At 36.4% G+C, this 20,604-nt stretch overlaps 2 protein-coding genes across 3 annotated transcripts; both read left to right on the top strand.

Annotated features, from left to right (window-relative positions):
* The first annotated feature begins 666 nt into the window (after positions 1–666).
* On the top strand, positions 667–10,931 carry LOC113064377 (proteinase-activated receptor 1-like). Of its 2 annotated transcripts, XM_026235141.1 has the most exons (4): positions 673–1,112; positions 2,139–2,222; positions 5,799–5,921; positions 8,108–10,931. In XM_026235141.1, exons 1-4 carry the CDS (start codon positions 857–859, stop codon positions 9,304–9,306), a joined length of 1,662 nt encoding a protein of 553 aa, XP_026090926.1. In that variant the 5' UTR covers positions 673–856; the 3' UTR covers positions 9,307–10,931. The 2 variants fall into 2 exon arrangements, with proteins under 2 accessions (XP_026090928.1, XP_026090926.1); XM_026235143.1 differs by lacking the exon at positions 2,139–2,222 and having other exon boundaries at positions 667–1,112.
* A 2,041-nt stretch (positions 10,932–12,972) lies between these two features.
* LOC113064375 (proteinase-activated receptor 1-like) lies at positions 12,973–17,738 on the top strand. Its single transcript, XM_026235139.1, has 3 exons — positions 12,973–13,219; positions 15,884–15,979; positions 16,105–17,738. Exons 1-3 carry the CDS (start codon positions 13,156–13,158, stop codon positions 17,205–17,207), a joined length of 1,263 nt encoding a protein of 420 aa, XP_026090924.1. The 5' UTR covers positions 12,973–13,155; the 3' UTR covers positions 17,208–17,738.
* The last annotated feature ends 2,866 nt before the right edge of the window (positions 17,739–20,604 follow it).

The following is a 20,604-nucleotide window of genomic DNA, read 5'->3' as shown; positions in this document are numbered from 1 at the left end:
AATATCAGATAACTTTGATAGAAAGTTATGTAATGAATTACAATCAACCTAAAAATTCAGACAACTGTTAGTATGACAATATTAACACAACTGTCAATACTACTATCAAGGCTTTCATCAATTTCCATGCAATGCTTGATTTTGTTCCGTCTGTGGTGTAAAAAAACACTTAAGCAAAACATGGTCAGGTCAAAGTGTCTGAATATTTTGGTTTGAATGGATTATTTCTTGTTAAAACTACAAATTAAATCAGTGAAGAGCAGTTAGTGGTTTACTTTCTTTCATTTGAATTAACATTAAGGACACCGACAGCAGATGGTAAATTAACCGCGCGGTCACTTTAAGATGCATCATTATAATGATAGAAGACATCCGATTTCTTTCTCCACTCTTTACTTTCACTTTAGACATAACAGGCAGTTTTTTTCGAAAAAACTCTCCAAAAATGGTATTTTGACATAATTTTTTTTATGTAGCTATTTGTCGTTACATGAAGCAAGAAGAGGCAAAATTCGGTGTTGAAGCACTTTAGACATGTAGCTGAAGTGGGCTTTTTCATGTCTTTTCTGTTTGCTTGTTTAAACTGCGAATTGAATTTGTTCGTTCAGGTGAAGGATAGCTCGGTTCGGTGTTGATGTCTGTGCTGTGCCCCCTCAGAATTTTTTATAGGCCCGCTTTAGGATAATTTCTTTATGAAGTAGGCTAACTCTGCCGTCATCAATATCATTTTTTTTTCTTAGCACTCCCACATATTCATAACATATCGCTTAGCATATCAACCACACAGACCTGTCTGTGGGACACTCAGGCGCAATGTCTGGGTTTAATAATAGCAGCTAGGGGACTCAGGGTGGTGATGTCATCATCACACTGGAACGCACATCCTCCTCGCGCGCTCGAGGCACACCTCAGAGCAGACCGAGCTGTTATATGTTCATATAGCGACTCACGACTTTTCAAAACTGCTTTCTTCAGTTTGAAGAGTTTGTTTTACTTTCGAACTAAATTATACTTTTTGTTTTACAAACGGGCAGCAGAAACGGACGTTATGGAAATCAGAACTATCTTGTTTGTAATTCTAAATGCGCACACATGCACTGCCATCTTTAACGGTAAGTTGATTTTCTGGTGTTTTCTCTGGTGCGCTTTAACTTACGCGAATAATTGATGGGAGGAGTTGAAGAAAGTTACTTTGTATCATTTTATTATTAATTGTTACTCGCTCTAACTGTTTCTCTCCATCGCCATGTTCAAGATTAAAGATTAAAGATTAAAGATTTTTATTCGTCACGTACACAATTATATAGATAGATTATATATAACCAGCAGTGAAATGTGAGTCAGGGCCGATCCATGGACTGTGCAATTTTTAAAGAATACAACACAGATGAAAATATATATAAATATAGCTATGAAAGAATGAAATAAAAGTAAACAATACAAATATAAGAATATAACGTAAAAAAAAAAAATTACTCTGTAAAATATAGAATAGAAAACAATGTGCATGAAAGTAGACTGTAGTCTTAAACATTAAGATACCCAGGGTTGTACAAGAGGTAATGTGCATATGTACATTATACTGTAGTCTTAATATTAAGATACACAGGAATGCACAAGAGGCAAATGTGCAAACAGGTTGACACTTTCAGTATGTCAATGTGAGAGAATGATGAATATCTTACTGATAAAGTGAATATTAAGTGGAGACATGTAGATGTTAAGAGGCTGGTTTATGTAGGCTAAATCACATAAAGACGTAGACTTTAATTTTTTTTTCTATCCATCGGTTATTCATCCTGTGTTTCCTAGATATGGAAAATAGACCAACTAAATCCCCATCTTAGATCAGCTAGAAAGCATCTACCATGTTCCAAAACACAGCTACTAGCACCAGCCAACAAGTCTTTGAAATATAAGCTGTCAAAAAAGTTTATACTCAAACTTAATCCTTCCAGGCACAGCAAAAGCAACAGGCTCTGATAAAGAGGCTGATCACAGCATTCCTAAATGTCCCTGTGTTTTGGTTGAAAGTATTATTAGCATTATGGAGTTTTCAGATATGGTTGCTTTCTTGTATTTATCTAGTAATGTTACATAGGAATTTACTTGTATTTCTTTTGTATGTTTGATTACAGTTAGTGCTGAAGACAGTTTAGCTGAAAATACAACAATTGTTCAGCCGGCTTATCCACAGGATCTTCATGAGAAACCCAGAAATGGTATAGTTACTGTCTTACATTTATAAACCGGACATGAAGCAATGACATGATATATATATATATATATAACATCACATTTTATATAATTTTACTGTAAAAAAAAGCTGTCAACATTTTCATTTTGCACATAAAAACTATAAAGTATAATTTATTATTATATTTTATATATATAAAAAATATTAAACATTGTTTTATGTTACATTTTCTGTATTTTATGTTCTCTATGTTTATTGCATTATTCTTGTGCCATGTGTGTTGTTACCCTGATGGTATTCTGTCTTTGTGTTTTACCATATATGGTGTTTATCAGTGTTGGGAGTAACGCATTACAAAAGTAATGCATTACAGTAACATATTTCTTTTTGCCATAACACAGTAGTGTAAGCCATTAGTAATACATTTTCAGTAATATTTTACTCGCTACATGTTCAGTAACGCTTGCGTTACAACACACTTTTAGCCAAAAATGTAATTGTTCAAAAAAAAAAAGACATTAACAAAACAAAAATGAAGCAAATAAGATCTATTTCCGGTTCGTGGTCAGTCAATAGCTGCTTGTGGTGTTTGTTTTGCATTTAAATTTCTGCGTTTTATTTCTCTCCTAGTAGCCTAGTTTATAGTTTCAGTTCAAAGCTCTGACAGAAAGGCTGCATGTGAGGCTGACAGAGACACGCTGTTTAATGTGTTCGAGATGTTGCTGTTTTTCTTTATGCATAACTTGCACTTCACAGGTATATTCTCCATCTGTAAATGTAAAAAAAAACAATGGAAATATTCATATTTTACTGTCAGAAGTGCATGAGCTTTTGCTTTAGCTATTCAATTACAATGCCAATTGCTAATCAAGTGCCATCGCGCGCATGCGCGCCAAACAGCTGAAATATTTATAGTTGGACATTAAATGTGACATATGTAGAGTCTTAAACCTATACGTAAGTGTATTTGTATGATAGCACTAACTGTAATGTGTAATGGGGTAATCAAAAAAGCCTTTTTACTCAGTCTGTGCTTTTTATTTTTAACTTCTGCTTTAATATATATATCAGATTGCAGTGTTACAATGTAATGTGATTTTAACCCTTTTTTGTACATAATATATGCCTAGATGCTTACATTCACTTTATTTGTTTAATACAAAATACCGAGATATAGGCTACCTTACCACAAATCAGACAAAAAATAGAGAGATATACATGTTTCTTCATATCAGCCACCCCTATACAGAAGTGTGCTGGAGTTTTCTTTTCTTTTTAAAAAAAGCATAAAACAACTAAATAGCAAAATAAATAAATAAACATGTATGGTAAACAGTAAACTGTAATCTGTTTAATCCAAACCCCCACCCCTCAACACTGATGGTACTCAAAAAGTCTTTTCCAAGGTTGGCAGGTCTGCTTCTGAAGTTATTTTGGTGAAAGTAACTCAAAAGTAATACAGGAGTTATGTAACACATTACAATTCTGAGACAGTAATATTGTAATGTAAGGAATTACTTTTAAATTACTCTAACAAGTAATCTATAATGTATTACAGTTTGGAAAAACTTCTGATTTTGGTATATGTTAACAGTAGGACTTAAAGTGCCCCTATTATGGGTAATGAAAGGTTCATATTTTGTTTTTGGGAGTCCCCAACAACAGGTTGAAATGCATGCAAGGTCAAAAGACACTTTCATAGTCTTAAAATATATATTTATTTTTTTCCTTTTTTGCTCAACGACTCCCACATGATTCGTTTAATGATTCATTTTTCCATACACCTCCTTTGTGTGATGCTAAACTGCGGTGATTGGTCTGATTACCCAGTCTGTCATGATTGGTCTACTACGTGCAGTAGTACAAAATGCCCATCACTGTTACTTAGCCCACAGCTCGGTGATAAACACTCAAACAGCCATGTTATATGAGCCCAAACCAGAAATGTATTGATAAAGCACTGCAGTTTGTACACCAACTTACTGCTCTATTCTTTATCAGAACTACAAGTAATAACAATGACAAACATTCACTATTCATCCATAGATCCAAGATGTTCAAGTCTCCCTTTCTTCAGTCGCAAATCATTTATCAGTCGCAACTTATATAATGAATCAATCAGTCAAAAAAAAAAGAAAAAAATCACTTTTTGCTCGTCTTGTCTAGCTCTGCGATGCGCATGAAAAGACAGGCTATGTCTTAAACAGGGTTCCCTTAGGTCCTTGAAATCCTTGAAAGTTTGTGAATCTGAAAAAAAAAAAAAACAAGTCCCTGGAAAGTTTTTGAAAATAAACATACATTGATGCAGGTCATTGAAAGTGCTTGAATTTATTTTGTGCAAGATGTTTTCTGGAAAAAAATCAGTATTATTCCCTCCATTAATGTGTTATTACGCCAACAATTTGTGGTCTATGCATAGAATCTTGCTTGATTTCCATTAGTTACGTGCATTTACGCGGTTACGTAGTAAGTGTTTCGCACGTGAGATACTTTATGTTGTATGTTGCCATGACGTTAGAGTGACCATTTTTCCTCTTTTTCCTGGACATTTCCTCTGTTTGGACCTAAAAAAATGCGTCTGGCCTGGATTTCTAAATCGCACAAATTGTCAGGAATTTGGCTTTTGCTTTCTACAGTCGCCAGTGCGTTTTTGTATTAAAGTGCTGCGAGGGACTTTTTTCTTTATCCTGCTCCCACTGAATTTCTGACCATTATTGTGTGCTCTTCAGATTTTTTTTCTGTTTTGTCCAATCCCGCTCGCTCCCTGCAAACATTCTAATATTGCATAATTAACATATTCATAACAGTGACTGTAACATATGTATTTTAGGTATGGAAATGATATTTTCAGTTTTGATACTGGGGATATGGTCATTGCACTTTGGACAAAAGCCACCAACCAATCACACCCCAGTCCCCCGCCCTGCCCATACCCACTGTCCTTTTTTTTTTTGGAAAACTAAAATATGGTCACCCTAAATGATGTTCATGCATGCACAAAACTACTATAATGGTTCCTCTGTGTTGCAGACACACCTGGAAATTAATGTTGAATTGCTTTGCTTGTTTAGAATATTGTAAACCCACAAGGCAAGAAAAACTTAAAAGAATATTCATACTTCTTAAAACTTCTGGTGGCATGAGCCTAAGCTCTTTTCTATAAAATTCATGCAAAAGTTAATATCAGGTCATTTTAAAATACAGTATAGGATGTACCGAATATTCTTCAGTTTTATGCAAAACACAAATAAATCAAATATAATATCAGATCTCTGTCATATGGCCAAAAATGTATGCAAAAAAAGCTTAATAACTTTATACATGGAGCACTTTTAGATTTAAAACTTTGCAGGATGCTTTCGTTCACTTAGAGCTGCGTTACACACAGCATGAAAGGTCATTTTCAAAAATCCATAATGGGGCACTTTAATGAAATATCCAGTTTTAAATTGTAAAATACACAGGCAACAATATGCTAAATATGTTGCTCCTTTTTTTCTTTGGCTAGGAGTAACTTATAAAGACAAATGTGTCCCAGTTTTCTTTCCTTATCAGGATGGGTTATGAGAGCCATCAGTGATGGTTGTGTGTTTGGTTGCAGGCCCCTCTGGACGCAGTTTTCATATTCAGCATCACTATGAAACCCAGACTTATGAGCCGATTGACTTCAATATGGATGAGACATCGCCTGACTCTTATTTATTTCCAAATGAAACTCGTAAAGGTACGTACAATATCCAGCAGACAGACCTTGTCTTTGTTTTTGGATTTTGAGGCTTTACAATCCCAATTCCAGAAGATTGGAATGTCTTGTGAAATGCCATCAAAATATGTTATTTGTTCATACTTTTTAACTTTTATTTAACTGACTAAAGTACAAAAAACAAATCCAGTGTTTACACTTTCCAGCTTAATTTGGTTTTGCAAATATAAACACATTTTGATGGCTGCAGCAACACACTCCAAAATAGTTGGGACAGAGGTATGTTTAACACTGTTTATACTGCAACATCACTGCAATTGGGGTTGTGGTATAAAGAACTGTTCACAACGAGAACAGTAACGATAAGTGTTAAAACTCATTCTAATTCTATGAATATAAAATTCACACTATAGCAATAACAACACAGAGGAAGGATATCAACACTGCAGAATGGTTTCTTCCAACCGATGAATTATATAAATATTGACAATCAATCAGAATCCTGCTTTTAATGAGCTTGAGCATTTAAAGTGGCAGGCGACAAAAATAATATGTGAATTTGCAGGTGGATCTCAATAAATTAAAATGTCATGGAAAAGTTAATTTAATTCAGTAATTCAACTCAAATTGTGAAACTTGTGTATTTCATAAATTCAATGCAAGCAGACCGAAGTAGTTGTTTAAGTATTTGTTTTTTTTTTTTCAATTGTGATGATTTTGGCTCACATTTAACAAAAACCCTCCAAATCTCAACAAAATAGAATATGGATACATGTAAATTAGCTTATCAACTAAAAACACCTGCAAAGGTTTCCTGAGCCTTCAAAATAGTCTCTCAGTTTGGTTCACTAGGCCACACAATCATGGGGAAGACTGCTGACAGTTGTTCACAAGGAAGGTAAGCCACAAACATTCATTGCCAAAGAAGCTGGCTGTTCACAGAGTGCTGTATCCAAGCATGTTAACAGAAAGTTGAGTGGAAGGAAAACGTGTAGAAGAAAAAGATGCATAACCAACCGCAGCCTTATGAGGATTGTTAAGCAAAATCGATTTAAGAATTTGAGCGAACTTCACAAAGAATGGACTGAGACTGGGGTCAAGACATCAAGAGCCACCACACACAGACATGTCAAGGAATTTGGCTACTGTTGTCGTATTCCTCTTGTTAAGCCACTCCTGAACCATAGACAATATCAGAGGCATCTTACCTGGGCTAAGGAGAAGAAGAACTCCACTGTTGTCCAAAGTCCTCTTTTCAAATGAGAGCAAGTTTTGTATTTCATTTAGAAACCAAGGTCCTAGAGACTGGAGGAAGGGTGGAAAACTCATAGCCCAAGTTTCTTGAAGTCCAGTGTTAATTTTCCACAGTCTGTGCTGATTTGGGGTGCAATGAAATCTGCTGGTGATGGTACATTGTGTTTTTTGAAAACCAAAGTCACTGCACCCATTTACCGAGAAATGTTGGAGCACTGCTTCCTTCTCATGCTTCCTTCTGCTGACCAGCTTTATGAAAATGCTGATTTAATTGGATTTGCCCATACTGCCAAAAGCAGCAAAAATTGGTTAAATTACCATAGTGTTGGTGTGCTTGACTGGCCGGCAATAGGTATTGTCAAGAGGAAAATGAGAAACAAGAGACCAAAAAATGCAGATGAGCTGAAGGCCACTGTCAAAGAAACCTGGGCTTCCATACAACCGCAGCAGTGCCACAAACTGATCACCTCCATGCCACGCTGAATTGAGGCAGTAATTAAAGCAAACTGAGCCCCTACCTAGTATTGAGTACATGTACAGTAAATGAACATACTTCCCAGAAGGCCAACAATTCACTAAAAATGTACTTATAATAACTTATGAAGTATTCTAATTAGTTGAGATTATGTGAATTGGTGTGTTTATGTTAAATGTGAGCTGAAATCATCAAAATTAAAAGAGCCAAAGACTTAAACTACTTCAGTCTGTGTGCATTGAATTTATTTAATAAACGAGTTTCACAATTTGAGTTGAATTACTGAAATAAATAAACTTTTCCACGATATTCTAATTTACTGATATGCACCTTTATAATAAACATAACGTTATCGCCTGTTGTTGTGAATGCTAGTCATCATTATTGGTGTGAATGTCTTAAACATCTTCATCGAGGCCTCTCAGTCATATTCATTTGTTTAGTGAGAGCTATTACTGATGCTGTTGTGTTTTTGTAGGTCGGGTTACAGAGACACGCCAACAAGCGTCCCTATCTAATAAAGGAGGACATCCATGTAATGTCACTGATCTGAATGGAACAAAATGCAACCAGACTCTAGTCCTGATACTCAAGATCTCAAAAGAAGCTGTTGATTTCCTCAAAGGCCCAGTGGTCACACGCATCATGCCCTCATTCTACATCATCATCATCCTCATTAGTTTGCCCCTGAATGCTTTGGCCTTGGTAACATTCACCTGTAAGATTCGAGAGAAGAAACCAGCTGTGATCTACATGTCTCACCTGGCGTGTGTGGACCTGCTCTTCACCCTGCTGCTGCCTCTGAAGATCCACTACCAGCTGAACGCTTCAGATTGGGTGTTCGGTGAGGCGGTGTGTCGTGTGATCAGTGCAGCTTACTACTGCTACATGTACTGCTCCATACTGCTGATGATGTGCATAAGTGTGGACAGGCTGCTGGCCGTGGTGTTTCCCGTTGCCTCTCTGACCTGGAGGAAAGCAAGGAATGCCTCATTCATATGCACATTAGTCTGGCTGCTGGCGATCGCTGGTACTGTGCCACTTCTCTCAGTGAAACAAACATTCAAGATCAAGCATGTGGGTGTCACATGCCATGATGCTCTGATACATGATGACCCTACGGATCAGCTGTACATGTACCTGTTCTTCATCCTCTCCTGCCTCTACTACTTTGTGCCACTTATTGTCACCTTAGTGAGTTATTCCATCATCATATATGCGCTTCGTACCAAGTCTAATCAATTTACTAAATCCTCATCACTCTCAGATAAAAAAAGGAGAGCTGTGATTATGGCTATTGTCGTGCTGATGGTGTTTGTGATGTGCTTTGCTCCAACCAATGGCATCCTGTTGTACCACTGTGTTCAATTAGCTCAAATGAACAGCAGGAAGGAAGACTCATCATATGTGGCAACTATTCCTGAAATCAACACCAAGATGGGAGATTCTTCATATGCGGCTTACCTGTTGGCTGTGTGTTTGGGGAGTGTAAGTGTTTTTCTGGACCCTCTTCTGTACTATTACGGCTCGTCTCAGAGCAGACAGAAGATCAAGTCTGTGTTTTGGTGGAGATTGGGGAAAACCACCTTATCAAATTCAAACACTGAGACAAAATCCTCTTTTGTGAGTTGTGAGTACAGCCAGGCGCACGTTAAGGTGGGAATTGTTTCAACATAGAGCTAATGAAATTTCAGCAGTTGTATATTCATATAATGTGCCATTGAAAGAATATGGAATTCAAAGTTATCTCTTTTTTGGCCAGGAATCCTGATTCATGTTAAAGTGGGATGAATATCCCTTCCATGCTGTTGCTGTAAAATCCAGCATCCAGGTCAAATTGATTGAACCTATTCACTGCTTAAGAGACTCCATTTCCTGTTTGTGACATGGAAATGTGAGAAACACAGTGTTACTGAAAGCATTTTACATCGCCCTGTTTAGATCACTATTTTAGATACCATTTTTTCAGGCTAAAGAAATTGGAGTTAAGTGGCAGTAAATCTGTCTAAAACATAACAGAATATTGTATAGCAGACATTTTTTTAAAGATATGTTATTTTAACATTTATTTGATACAGTTACATCTATTTAAAAAATTTTAATTGCTAGACAATTACAAAAGTATACAAATAAGGGCTTTAGACAATTTTTTTTTTACAAATGAATAGATAATAAAACAGATCATTTTAATATTTTCTGTAATATTAATCAGCATTTTCTAAAAGTTAAGCACCTGTTTTCACTAAATATTTGTTTAGAAAGATATAATGAAAACATTTCATGCTCTATTCAGTGCCTTATTTGTGGAACATGCCAGCAGTCAAAATACAGCATATTAAAGCAGTCAATCCCAGAGAGTGTGTAGGTGGAAAAAACATGATATTGACTGTTTTGTAATTCTGGAGGCAAAAAGTTAAGCTGCAGCCATTGTAAGAATTTTTTTGCATGCAGACATGTTATCTTTGTATATTTGAGTATATTTTTTTAAATGTATACTTTTTTCCATCTCTGTATTCAGTTAAGATATAACCTATCTTTCTTTACAGGTTCACTCCACTATATTAAATTGCTATTTTTAACCAACAGCTCGAATGTGTAAATAATTCTGCATATTCAGTTATATGCTCATATGAATAATATATGGATAATCTGTGCACATTTTCTAAGATAATTATATTTTATAACTGATCTTAGCTTTTATATTTGTAATATGGGGGTTAATTGTCAAAAAAGTTTATTTTATTATATTATTTTCTCAAACATTTACATTCTGGTCTCAGAAATATAATGAAAATTTGATTGGAGTAAAAAGTGTAAAAACTTGCCCTGTTCTCCCCTATATCATATTTTATTGCTGAAGTATCTGTATATAATTCTTTCCTCATGCAGGTCGTGGCAAAATGGAAATGCTAAAATCTTGTCTTACAGCAGAGACAAGCTTAGCCATGTTCTGTCACATTGTATTTATCTGATGTACAGATAAGCATAAATTCCCCATTCCATAAATAACATTGACGTCAATTTGAAAAGGCTTGGGACTTATTTCAATGATTCACAGTTGACTCTTGCTTTTGAGAGACAATAATTTTATACACAGTATACACTTTCAGATTTAAAACTTTGCAGAATGTTTTCATTCACTTCGACCTGTGTGTTACACATTGTATAAAATGTCATTTTCAAAAATCCATAACAGAGGAACTTTCAGTGTTCGAATTGTGTCAAAGCTCTTGGGGATATCCCAAACCAAATCCCCCACCCCCATGCACCCTTCAAAAAAATAAATAAAGCTTTGTATAAATATGATTCAATTTTTTTTTTGTCTTGTCTTGTCCTCTTTATAAACTTTATAAAAGTTTATTTTACGATGATCATAGAATTAGGTGTACTAAATAATCACTTCATTGATAGACACTGTTTAATGCAAGACATGAATGCATTTAACCTTCAAATGCATAAATGTTTTGATACTTTAATCCTAAAACGTTAATACTGGTATTTGAAAATGTAAAAAAAAAAAAATGAAAAGGTACTTTAAATGTGAAATTAAAATTGCAGCAATTGGCAGCTGTTAATAAGTCATTGCGATTGAACCGAATAATTTAAATGGTTGATTCATTCAGAAAAGAAACGGACACAAATCAGTGAAGAACCATTTTTGTTGGTAAAATGGAGCAAAAAAATAATAATATGGTGTCTAAAATGTAAGTCTCTCAACTTTTTTTTATTTAACTGTTGTATAAAATCAATATTACATTTGTGATTTTTGTGGGGAAAAAACACTTGTTGTGTGATATTGATTAACTATATGAAATTATATAATAGGCTAGTTTATTATACTGAATCATGCAGTGAAAGAACACACTCTTAAAGAGAACAGTCAGTCTAGCTTAAGCACTCATAATTCCTCTTATGACCAATGTCCATACTCGGTATGTTAAATTATTCTCTCACTTGCATCGTTCGTAGTCTACATCTGCAGTTTGTTACTATTGATAAGGAAATTGGCGAGTTTCAGTCTAAAAAAATTTAACTTAAGTATAAACAAAGCCCGTTTCTGGCTGCCCCAAAACAGAGTGTAAAACTGTCATCTGCGCCTTTTTTCAGTTGAGGAAGGAAGTACAACCTCTGTTGTTACAACCTCTGAAAATAGTGTTATGTAAGATTGTGGCTAATATTTACACAATATCCGAAAAAAAAATGAAAAGACTTATCAAGAACTACGTGACTTAAAGCTGTGGTAGGGAACTTTTGACGCTCTAGCGGTTAATAAACAGAACTGCTTGCGTCTTGCGGAAGATCATCGTAGCCGGAACTACTTCTCTCTGTTTATGTCTATGAAGAATCACAAAGGTACTGGATTACTCCGCCGCGGTACCCCGAAGCAATCTAAAATAGTCTGAATATAAACACTAATTATAGGTGCACCCTAGTGATTCAGGACAAGCCAAAAACACGGTTTGGAAAATGGATTCATGGTGTACTCACTTATTATATACATTTTTCTACATTTTGAACACAAACAAAGTTACGGACCGCAGCTCTGATTGGTTATTTTTTACCGGGATCGATGGAGTTTCTGCAAATGGCAATAGGACCACTGGGAGGAGCCAGAGGAGCTTGATTTTTTTCACAGATTATCTATCTCATATTCTACTGTAAGGACATAATGACAGGTTTAATAAATATGTAAAAAAAATTTTTTTACAGGAGTTCCCTACAGCACCTTTAAATTTGGTTAATGAAATGTTTTATATGTACATGCCATTTGTTTATACAGGTATTTTGAATGCCATTTTTCATATTTTTATATTTGTTGCGATATGTATATGTTTGGACTAATTTTCCAGGATAATAATAATAAAAGAAATTGGTTCTTTTGAACAATTCGTTTCAAGGAACCTATTCAAAGCAAATCCTGCAAAACATTTACGCTATGAGGTAATATGCCAGCCTAGTTAAATGTAAATGATGTTCTATTTTGTTAATATATATATATATATATATATATATATATATATATATATATATATATATATATATATATATATATATATATATATATAATTTAGTTATATATATATTAATAAAATGCTGTTTTTTGAAACCAATTAGGCTACATGCATGTAAAATTGTCATACAGCTCGTTATGTTATATTCATAATATTGTCACCACAGGAACTTGTAATGCCGCATGGGTCTCATTACACCGGTATGATCTGCTTTTGAAGCAGCAACAGTCAAACGAATCATTCATTTTAAATGAGTCGTTTATGAGACAGTTATTACATGAGCGCGTATCGTCTGACCTCAGCAGGCGGTTACCTTTTTTTTTTTTTTTTTTTTTTTGGTTGACAATGGGAGTGATCTACTTCACTTTTTCATCATCTTGGCAGACTGACTGAAAAACTGTGCTCGGCTCGGTTCAACCGGTGCAACTGATTCAGTGAAAAGATTCCGCTAGTACGACTAATTCTATCTGACGAGATTTTGGAGTAAAAATCTGGAGTTGGACAGCAAATCATCATGGGGATCAAAACATTATTGTTTTTAGTTGTAATCGCACATATATGCATTGCCACCTTTAATGGTAAGTTTAGCCTACCTCACTTCACAAAATTATGTTTCATCAGAGCCCTTGAAGTGTGTTCTTTGAAGGGTGCCGAACATTACTGTCTCGTTTAAGCATTTGGAACTCCCTTGACGAAGGAAATTACTGACCTAAGGTTATCTTGACAACACTGCACATGCTTGCATCATTCAGCACTCCATCAGTTGTTGCAGATAACTTTAAATATTTCTTCTTATTATTATTATTTAATTAAAAAAATGTCTAATTGTGTATTTACTATTAAAGTTTTTCAAACTAAACTTGCGTACACGTCTTAAATTACATTTCCATTACTGACAAAAAATATTTTTTATTACATTAAAATAAAGACAAATTTAATTAGCATTACATTTGTATAATGCTTTAAAATGCATCGCAGTAGCTCCTAACTGAAAATCACTTGATCACAAACGGAAATCTACGGTGCCCCTAAAATGACTTGTTCAGTTTACTTAGTCTTGTCGTGGCCGTGAAATAATAACTCGTGGGAACGTGATAATATGTCGTGGCCACGAGATATAAATTTGTGGGAACATCATATTATGTCGTGGCCACGAGATCATTTTGTCGTGGTTACGACATCCTTATGTTGTGGCCTGGAGATGCTATGTTGAGGGAACAACATCCATTTCTCATGGCCACGACTTCTTATGTTGAGAGAACGATGTGTTTTTCTCGTGGCCACGAGTTTAATGTGTAAACAAACCTACGTGACCATAGCAACCCAGGATTAGGCCTATCAGAGACGGATTCATTCATATTTTATTTTGAATTAAGAAATTATTATATTATTTATACATATAAAATGTATGCATTTATGACATTTTATGTTAATATCGAGCATTTACAGTATGCTATTATTTACAAAAGTATTCAGAATGTTAAGTAAAGAGATCGAAATTGAAGCAAAAAAATGTATATAAACGAAAAAAACTAAACAAAAAAACAACAATATAAGGCTAATAATATTAATAATGTACACATATTACGTGGGAAGTACTATCAGTTAATGGACTTACAAGACTGTAGGATGGATAAAAAAAAGTTTTTATATTTTATTATGCACATGTCATATTTATGTATGATAAACTTCATTTGAATGCTGACGATCGCATGTAATACAGCCCAGTAGCCAGAGCAAATGGTTAATATAATAATTACTTAAATCAAAATAAAATATGAATGAATCCATTTCTGATAATCCTGGGTTTCTATGGTCACGCAGGTTTGTTTACGCATTAAACTCGTGGCCACGAGAAAAACATATTGTTCCCTCAACATAAGAAGTCGTGGCCACGAGAAATGGATGTTGTTCCCTCAACATAGCATCTCGAGGCCACGACATAAGGATGCCGTTACCTCGACAAAATGATCTCGTGGCCACGACATAATATGACATTCCCACGAGTTAATATGACGTTCCCACAAATCAATCTCCCGTGGCCACGACATATTATCACGTTCCCACGAGTTATTATTTCGTGGCCACGACAAGACTAAGCAAACCGAACAAGTCACTTTACGGGCACCGTACTGTTGTATGTATTACGTTTATTAATTTATTTTAAATGTGGGCCCTATTTATATTATTTAATGTTAAATATGCTAATTAATTTGTAATTACTTAATTAATTACTTTGGTTTCGCAGATTTTTAGCTTATTACATTTTTACACATATCTGTGCACATTTTCTATGTAGCCTACATTCATTTTGCTGCATGAATTGTTTATGTGAATATTTGACATGAAGTTATTATTCACGTTTGCAATTGTCATGTTTTTAGGGGTTAATTGTAATATTATGGTTAGTATTGATGGGGCCCATTTTCATTATCTTGCCTAGGGCCCCAAAAACCGCACGTCCTGATTTTGCCAAGTCCGATGTGTTCCTAGGTCAACATATTTTGTTGACCCTGGAACAACATTTTACTCCAAAAATATATTCTTAACCATATCCCTACACCTAAACCTAACCTTAACCATGAGTAATCCCTAAAATCAGAGGAAATGATTGGTTAATCACAATGTTGTTCCAGGGTCAACAACGATGTTGTCCCAGGAACATGTCTCACTTGGTAAAATCAGGTTAGGCCCAAAAACCCATGGGCTGGCACTGGCTCTTTTTCTTTTCACTCTTGTTTCCTTGTTCAGTGCTTGCTTTTCCAAATGTTGTGGTCGTTTCATGTAAATCAGGGCGGTCTTGTGTCATCACTGGCTCACTGGTTTTAGATTGACAGCTCCAGAACTAGTGGAACTAGTGGACCAAGATGACACCTAAGCCTGCCCTGATTTGCATTAAACACTTTTGGAAACATTAAACAACATTTGGAAAAGCAAGCACAGAACATGAAAACAAGAAAAACTGCAAATGTCTGAGAGCACAAAAATTTTTATATATCCAAAGAAAGTAATATAAGTCAGATCATTTTCCATTAATATGTAGGATTCTGGTTTCACCCCAGAATCATTTAAGAACCTGCATGAAATGAATAGAGATCCAATTAAGAGATGTGCTGCTAATAGCGCTAACAGGAAATTACTTCACTTAACGTCATAATCAAGGTCACTTAGCAAATGAGACCCAGTTATCTTTAGTAGCTTGTGTGTTTTCACTGATGGTGTTTTGGCCTGTTTGGTTGCAGAGAGCTCTGTGAGTAACTTTGAACAGACTGATGGGCCAGTTGATGACAAGAAGTCTTCAAACCAGACGTTTAATGAATTTGGTTCAGGAGCACCAGGTACTTTTTCTGAAGCATCTCTTTACACTGAATAGTTGAAAGTTGCCTGTATCACATCCTGGCATAACCACATAGCCCTGGTAACTTTCAATAATAGTGATGTGCTTTTGTATGTTCATCTGCAGAGAAATTTATGGTAGGCAGTTTTGCTGCTATACCAGACATTTTGTCCTCTCGGAACCAAGCAGAGCTCAACTCCTCCTCATTGTCTATCTCAGACGAGGCTGATGATTTCCTCAAAGGTCTGCTGGTCACACGCATCATGCCCTCATTCTACATCGTCATCATCCTCATTAGTTTGCCCCTGAATGCTTTGGCCTTGGTGACGTTCACATGTAAGATTCGAGAGAAGAAACCAGCTGTGATCTACATGTCTCACCTGGCGTGTGTGGACCTGCTCTTCACTCTTCTGCTGCCTCTGAAGATCCACTACCAGCTGAACGCTTCAGATTGGGTGTTCGGTGAGGCAGTGTGTCGTGTGATCAGTGCAGCTTACTACTGCTACATGTACTGCTCCATACTGCTGATGATGTGCATGAGTGTGGACAGGCTGCTGGCCGTGGTGTTTCCCATCCCCTCTCTGACCTGGAGGAGCGCAAGGAAAGCCACATACATATGTGTGCTGGTCTGGCTGCTGGCGATCGCTGGTACAGTGCCACTTCTCTCAATAAGACAAACATTCAAGATCAAGGATGTGGGCACCACCTGTCATGATGTGCTGATCTATGTCAATTCTGCAGATCGGCTGTACATGTACCTGTTCTTCATTCTCTCCTGCCTCTACTATTTTGCGCCATTAATCATCACCTTAGTTAGCTACTCCACCATCATATATGCGCTCTGTGTAAAGTCTGATCCTTTAGCTACATCGCCCTCATCTTCAGGCAGCCGAAGGAGAGCTGTGATTATGGCTATCGCTGTGCTGACTGAGTTTGTGTTGTGCTTTGCTCCATCCAATTGCATCCTGTGGTACCACTGTTATCTTTTAGCTACTGGGAACAACAGTGGCCAGGGAGATTCATCATATGCAGCTTACCTGTTGGCTGTGTGTTTGGGGAGCACAAGTGTTTTTCTGGACCCTCTGCTGTACTACTACGGCTCGTCTCAGAGCAGACAGAAGATCAGCTCTGTGTTTAGGAGGGAAAACACAACCTCATCATGTAACACACAGACCAAATCCACAGATGCTACTAAAAACAGGCTTTTGGTAAAGTGTGAAAAAAACTGATTATGTATTTTGTTTCCATATATTGCATTTTTCGGTATATTATATTATAAATGTATTATTCTGAATGTACATCTTGCATTAGTTGTTAAAATACTACTACTTGTTGTTTGTTTGACAAAAAGCAGAAGGGACATGTAACAGTTGACTAGTCATACATGTCTTTTGCAATACTTAGATATGGTTTTACTTCCCTTTTTTCATGTTACATGTAATTTTTTTCACACTATCTTTGACTCATAGACTTCAGCAGGTTGTTTTAGCTATAATACTGTTAAGACTTTCTAAATATAAATACAGTATCTGAACTCTGTGATTGTTCTTCAGTAATGTTGCTGTGGATGAAAAGTGGTACTATTGCGTGTGGTATCTAGAGCCTGTGATTATTGGATTATTCTTTAGGCATATTTCTTAACATCATGCTCATAAGCTATAATAAATGAATCCTGTTGTTATGTTTTGTTCACATTTGGATAAAATCTGATTGTTCTAAGCTGCTGATGATAAAAAGCACAACCATTCTTAAGCATTTTAGTAAATATGGCATTGCATGCAATCCATTCACACTTGTAAAACATAAGTTTACTTTCTCCAATTGCATTGGGACTATATTAATCTTTTTGGTTTTTAAGCTTTAACATAAATTGGGTTGGGGCATGGATGGCTGCGCATATAAAGTACAAACACTCACACAATCACATGCATCATTTTCTACTCTTGTTTAATGGATGTACAATGGCCACTAATGGTAATTGTGCAAAATCAATTATAAATTAATTTCATTCAGTCATTCCGAGTAAGAGGAGATACAACCAAATGAAACAACATCTTATATCATTCTTTTGTGATATGTGAAAGTGTCTTGTTGTTTTTTTTTGCTATGAGAACTAATATTTAATATTGGTAAACTGTTATTGAACACAAAATAACCCTAGCTAGTTTTAAATGTATTATCTATAATTTATATGTTGATTTAATGGTTATAGTTTGTGTTCATCAAAATCACACAACTTCATATTTGAAACAGCATTTCAACAGGAAAGGCAAACATCACAGAACTCCTGAGGGTGATGCTTAACATATTCTGAAACACCTCTTTTCACTGGATAGTTATCATATCTTGGTATAAAAAAGAGACACATGAGCAGGTGTTGGTACATATATAGATTCTGACGTTTGATGACATTAAAGTCTAGAGTTAGATCTGATCAGTGTAATAGAATCTTAATAATAGAATTTTGCTTTCTATTATTTTAGTGCATACATGTGGTAAGTACATCATTAACTAAAAGTACGCCTAATATGACTTTCATGGCTTGCTAATCTTCTTGAATTACTTTGTGAATTTGTACTAATTTCTAACTCTATACAGCACCATTCAAATTGGGGTGAAACAGACAAATTAAGTTTTTTAATTCATCCAGCCAGATAAAAAAAAAAAAAAAAATTGTTAAATTACAATAGCAGTTCAATAGAATATTTTGTGACTTCTTGAGACAGTGGGAACAATACTGGTCTTCCAGGAAGTGGAGGGGGTGACCCATAATCTTTTGGGCCGTTTTGATGACCCTCTGGAGTGCCTTCCTCTCTGAAACTGTGCATCTGGAAAACCACACACAGATGCAGTATATGAGGATGCTCTCTATGGAGCAGCAGTAGAAGGACATAAACAGTTTTGTTATTTTTTTCATAAGAGTTCACAGAAAGTACAGTCTCTGGTGTGCCTTCTTGATGTTAGCAACCTGATGATGGTGTTGCTGGAGCGGGTGGGGGTGTAGTCATGGGTGTATAGGGTGAAAAGAAGAGGACTTAGCACATAGCCCTGGGGAGAGCCGGTGCTGAGGCTAAGGCATGAGGAGGGGTGTCGGTCCACCCTCACCTTCTGCGGGCAAACAGACAGAAAGCCCTTAATCCACAGACAGATGAAGTAAAATATTCCCAGGTCTAGCAGTTTGGTCACCAGTCTGTCAGGGAAGCTAAAGTCCACAAAGTGCAGCCGTCGTAGCTCCCCCGTCACTCCAGGTGGCATTGAACCAAGTGGAGAGCCATGACGATGGCCTCCTCCGTTGACCTGTTGGCTTTATAGGCGAACTGGTAAGAATCGAAGCTGGGTGGGAGGGTTGAGACTATGTGGTTCCAGACCAGTAGTCATTCAGACAGCTGATGGTGTTCTTCTTTGGGATTGGGATGATTGTGGAGGTCTTCAGGCAGGATGGAACAACAGCCTGAGAGAGGGACTGGTTAAAGATCTTGGTGAAGACCCCTTCCGGCTGGCCCGCACAGTCCCTCAGCACCTGTCTCGAGACACCATCAGGACCCATAGCCTTCTTTGGGTTCACAGCCCTCAATTTGCGACACATCTCATGCTCCTCCACCATGAGCATGTGGCTGCTGTGGGCTGGTGGATGTGTTTTGGTGATCCCTGTTGGCTCCACCTCCAAAGCGGGCGAATAAGTGGTTCAGCTCCTCCGCCAGTGAGGCGTCAATGGCGGTGGCCGAGAGTTGCTTGGTCTATAGTTGGTCATATGCTGGACCCTGCCACACCTGCCTGGGGTTGTTACTCTGGAAGCAGTCCTTGACCCTCCTCTTCAGATCAGCCCCTGCAACACTATATAGCACCTGATCGTCTGACCTGAAGGCTGTGTCCCTCTCCCTGAGCAGGTGGAGCACCTTTTTTGTGATCCAGGGCTTTGTGTTGGGATAGATCGGATGTATTTGTCCACAGTGACAGTATCGGTACAGGGCTTGATGTATTCCAGCTCAAAAACAGCGCATCCACTACAAATGAGTCTAAATATCTAAATGCATATGTTTAATATAACTTTTGAATAATGACTTTATGTAATGTCAATATTTAATCTAACAGAATCAAACGGAATATTTAATCTAAATGTTTGTATTGAAATGAAAAGAGAGTCTGAAATCATAAAGCTTCGCTAATACGCCAGTAAAAGAGTGCATATGCATTTTAGGATGAAATCTAAGGAAAGTTTTATACGTGAGACCCCAGGCCCCTGTAGCATCTGCCTGAGAGGGGAAGTGCAAACAGGTTGTGTCCAGGGTGAGAGGGAAAAAAACACTTTTGTGGCCTTTTAGTAGTGTTGTGTAAGATTATTTTGCTATAGCTATGTCTCTAACTTCATTTCTAGGATGTTCGAAACATTCAAATTGAAATGTATGATGTAACCTTTTTTAATTAAGATACCATTGATTCTAAAATTATAATCTCTTTTCTTACACAACAAATCATTTTACTTGTATTTCATCATCCATGTAAAGAAATGGGCTAAAGCTAAGATAAATTTCGATAATTTTATAAAAATAAATGTAACTGTAAGGTAGCCTAATATTTACACAATATTAGAAACAAAAATGCTGAAAAGAATTATCAAGAACTACG

This window comes from Carassius auratus, chromosome 46 (genome assembly GCF_003368295.1).
Source record: "Carassius auratus strain Wakin chromosome 46, ASM336829v1, whole genome shotgun sequence".
NCBI classification, from domain to species: Eukaryota; Metazoa; Chordata; class Actinopteri; order Cypriniformes; family Cyprinidae; genus Carassius; species Carassius auratus.
This window is presented reverse-complemented; position numbering and strand designations above follow the sequence as displayed.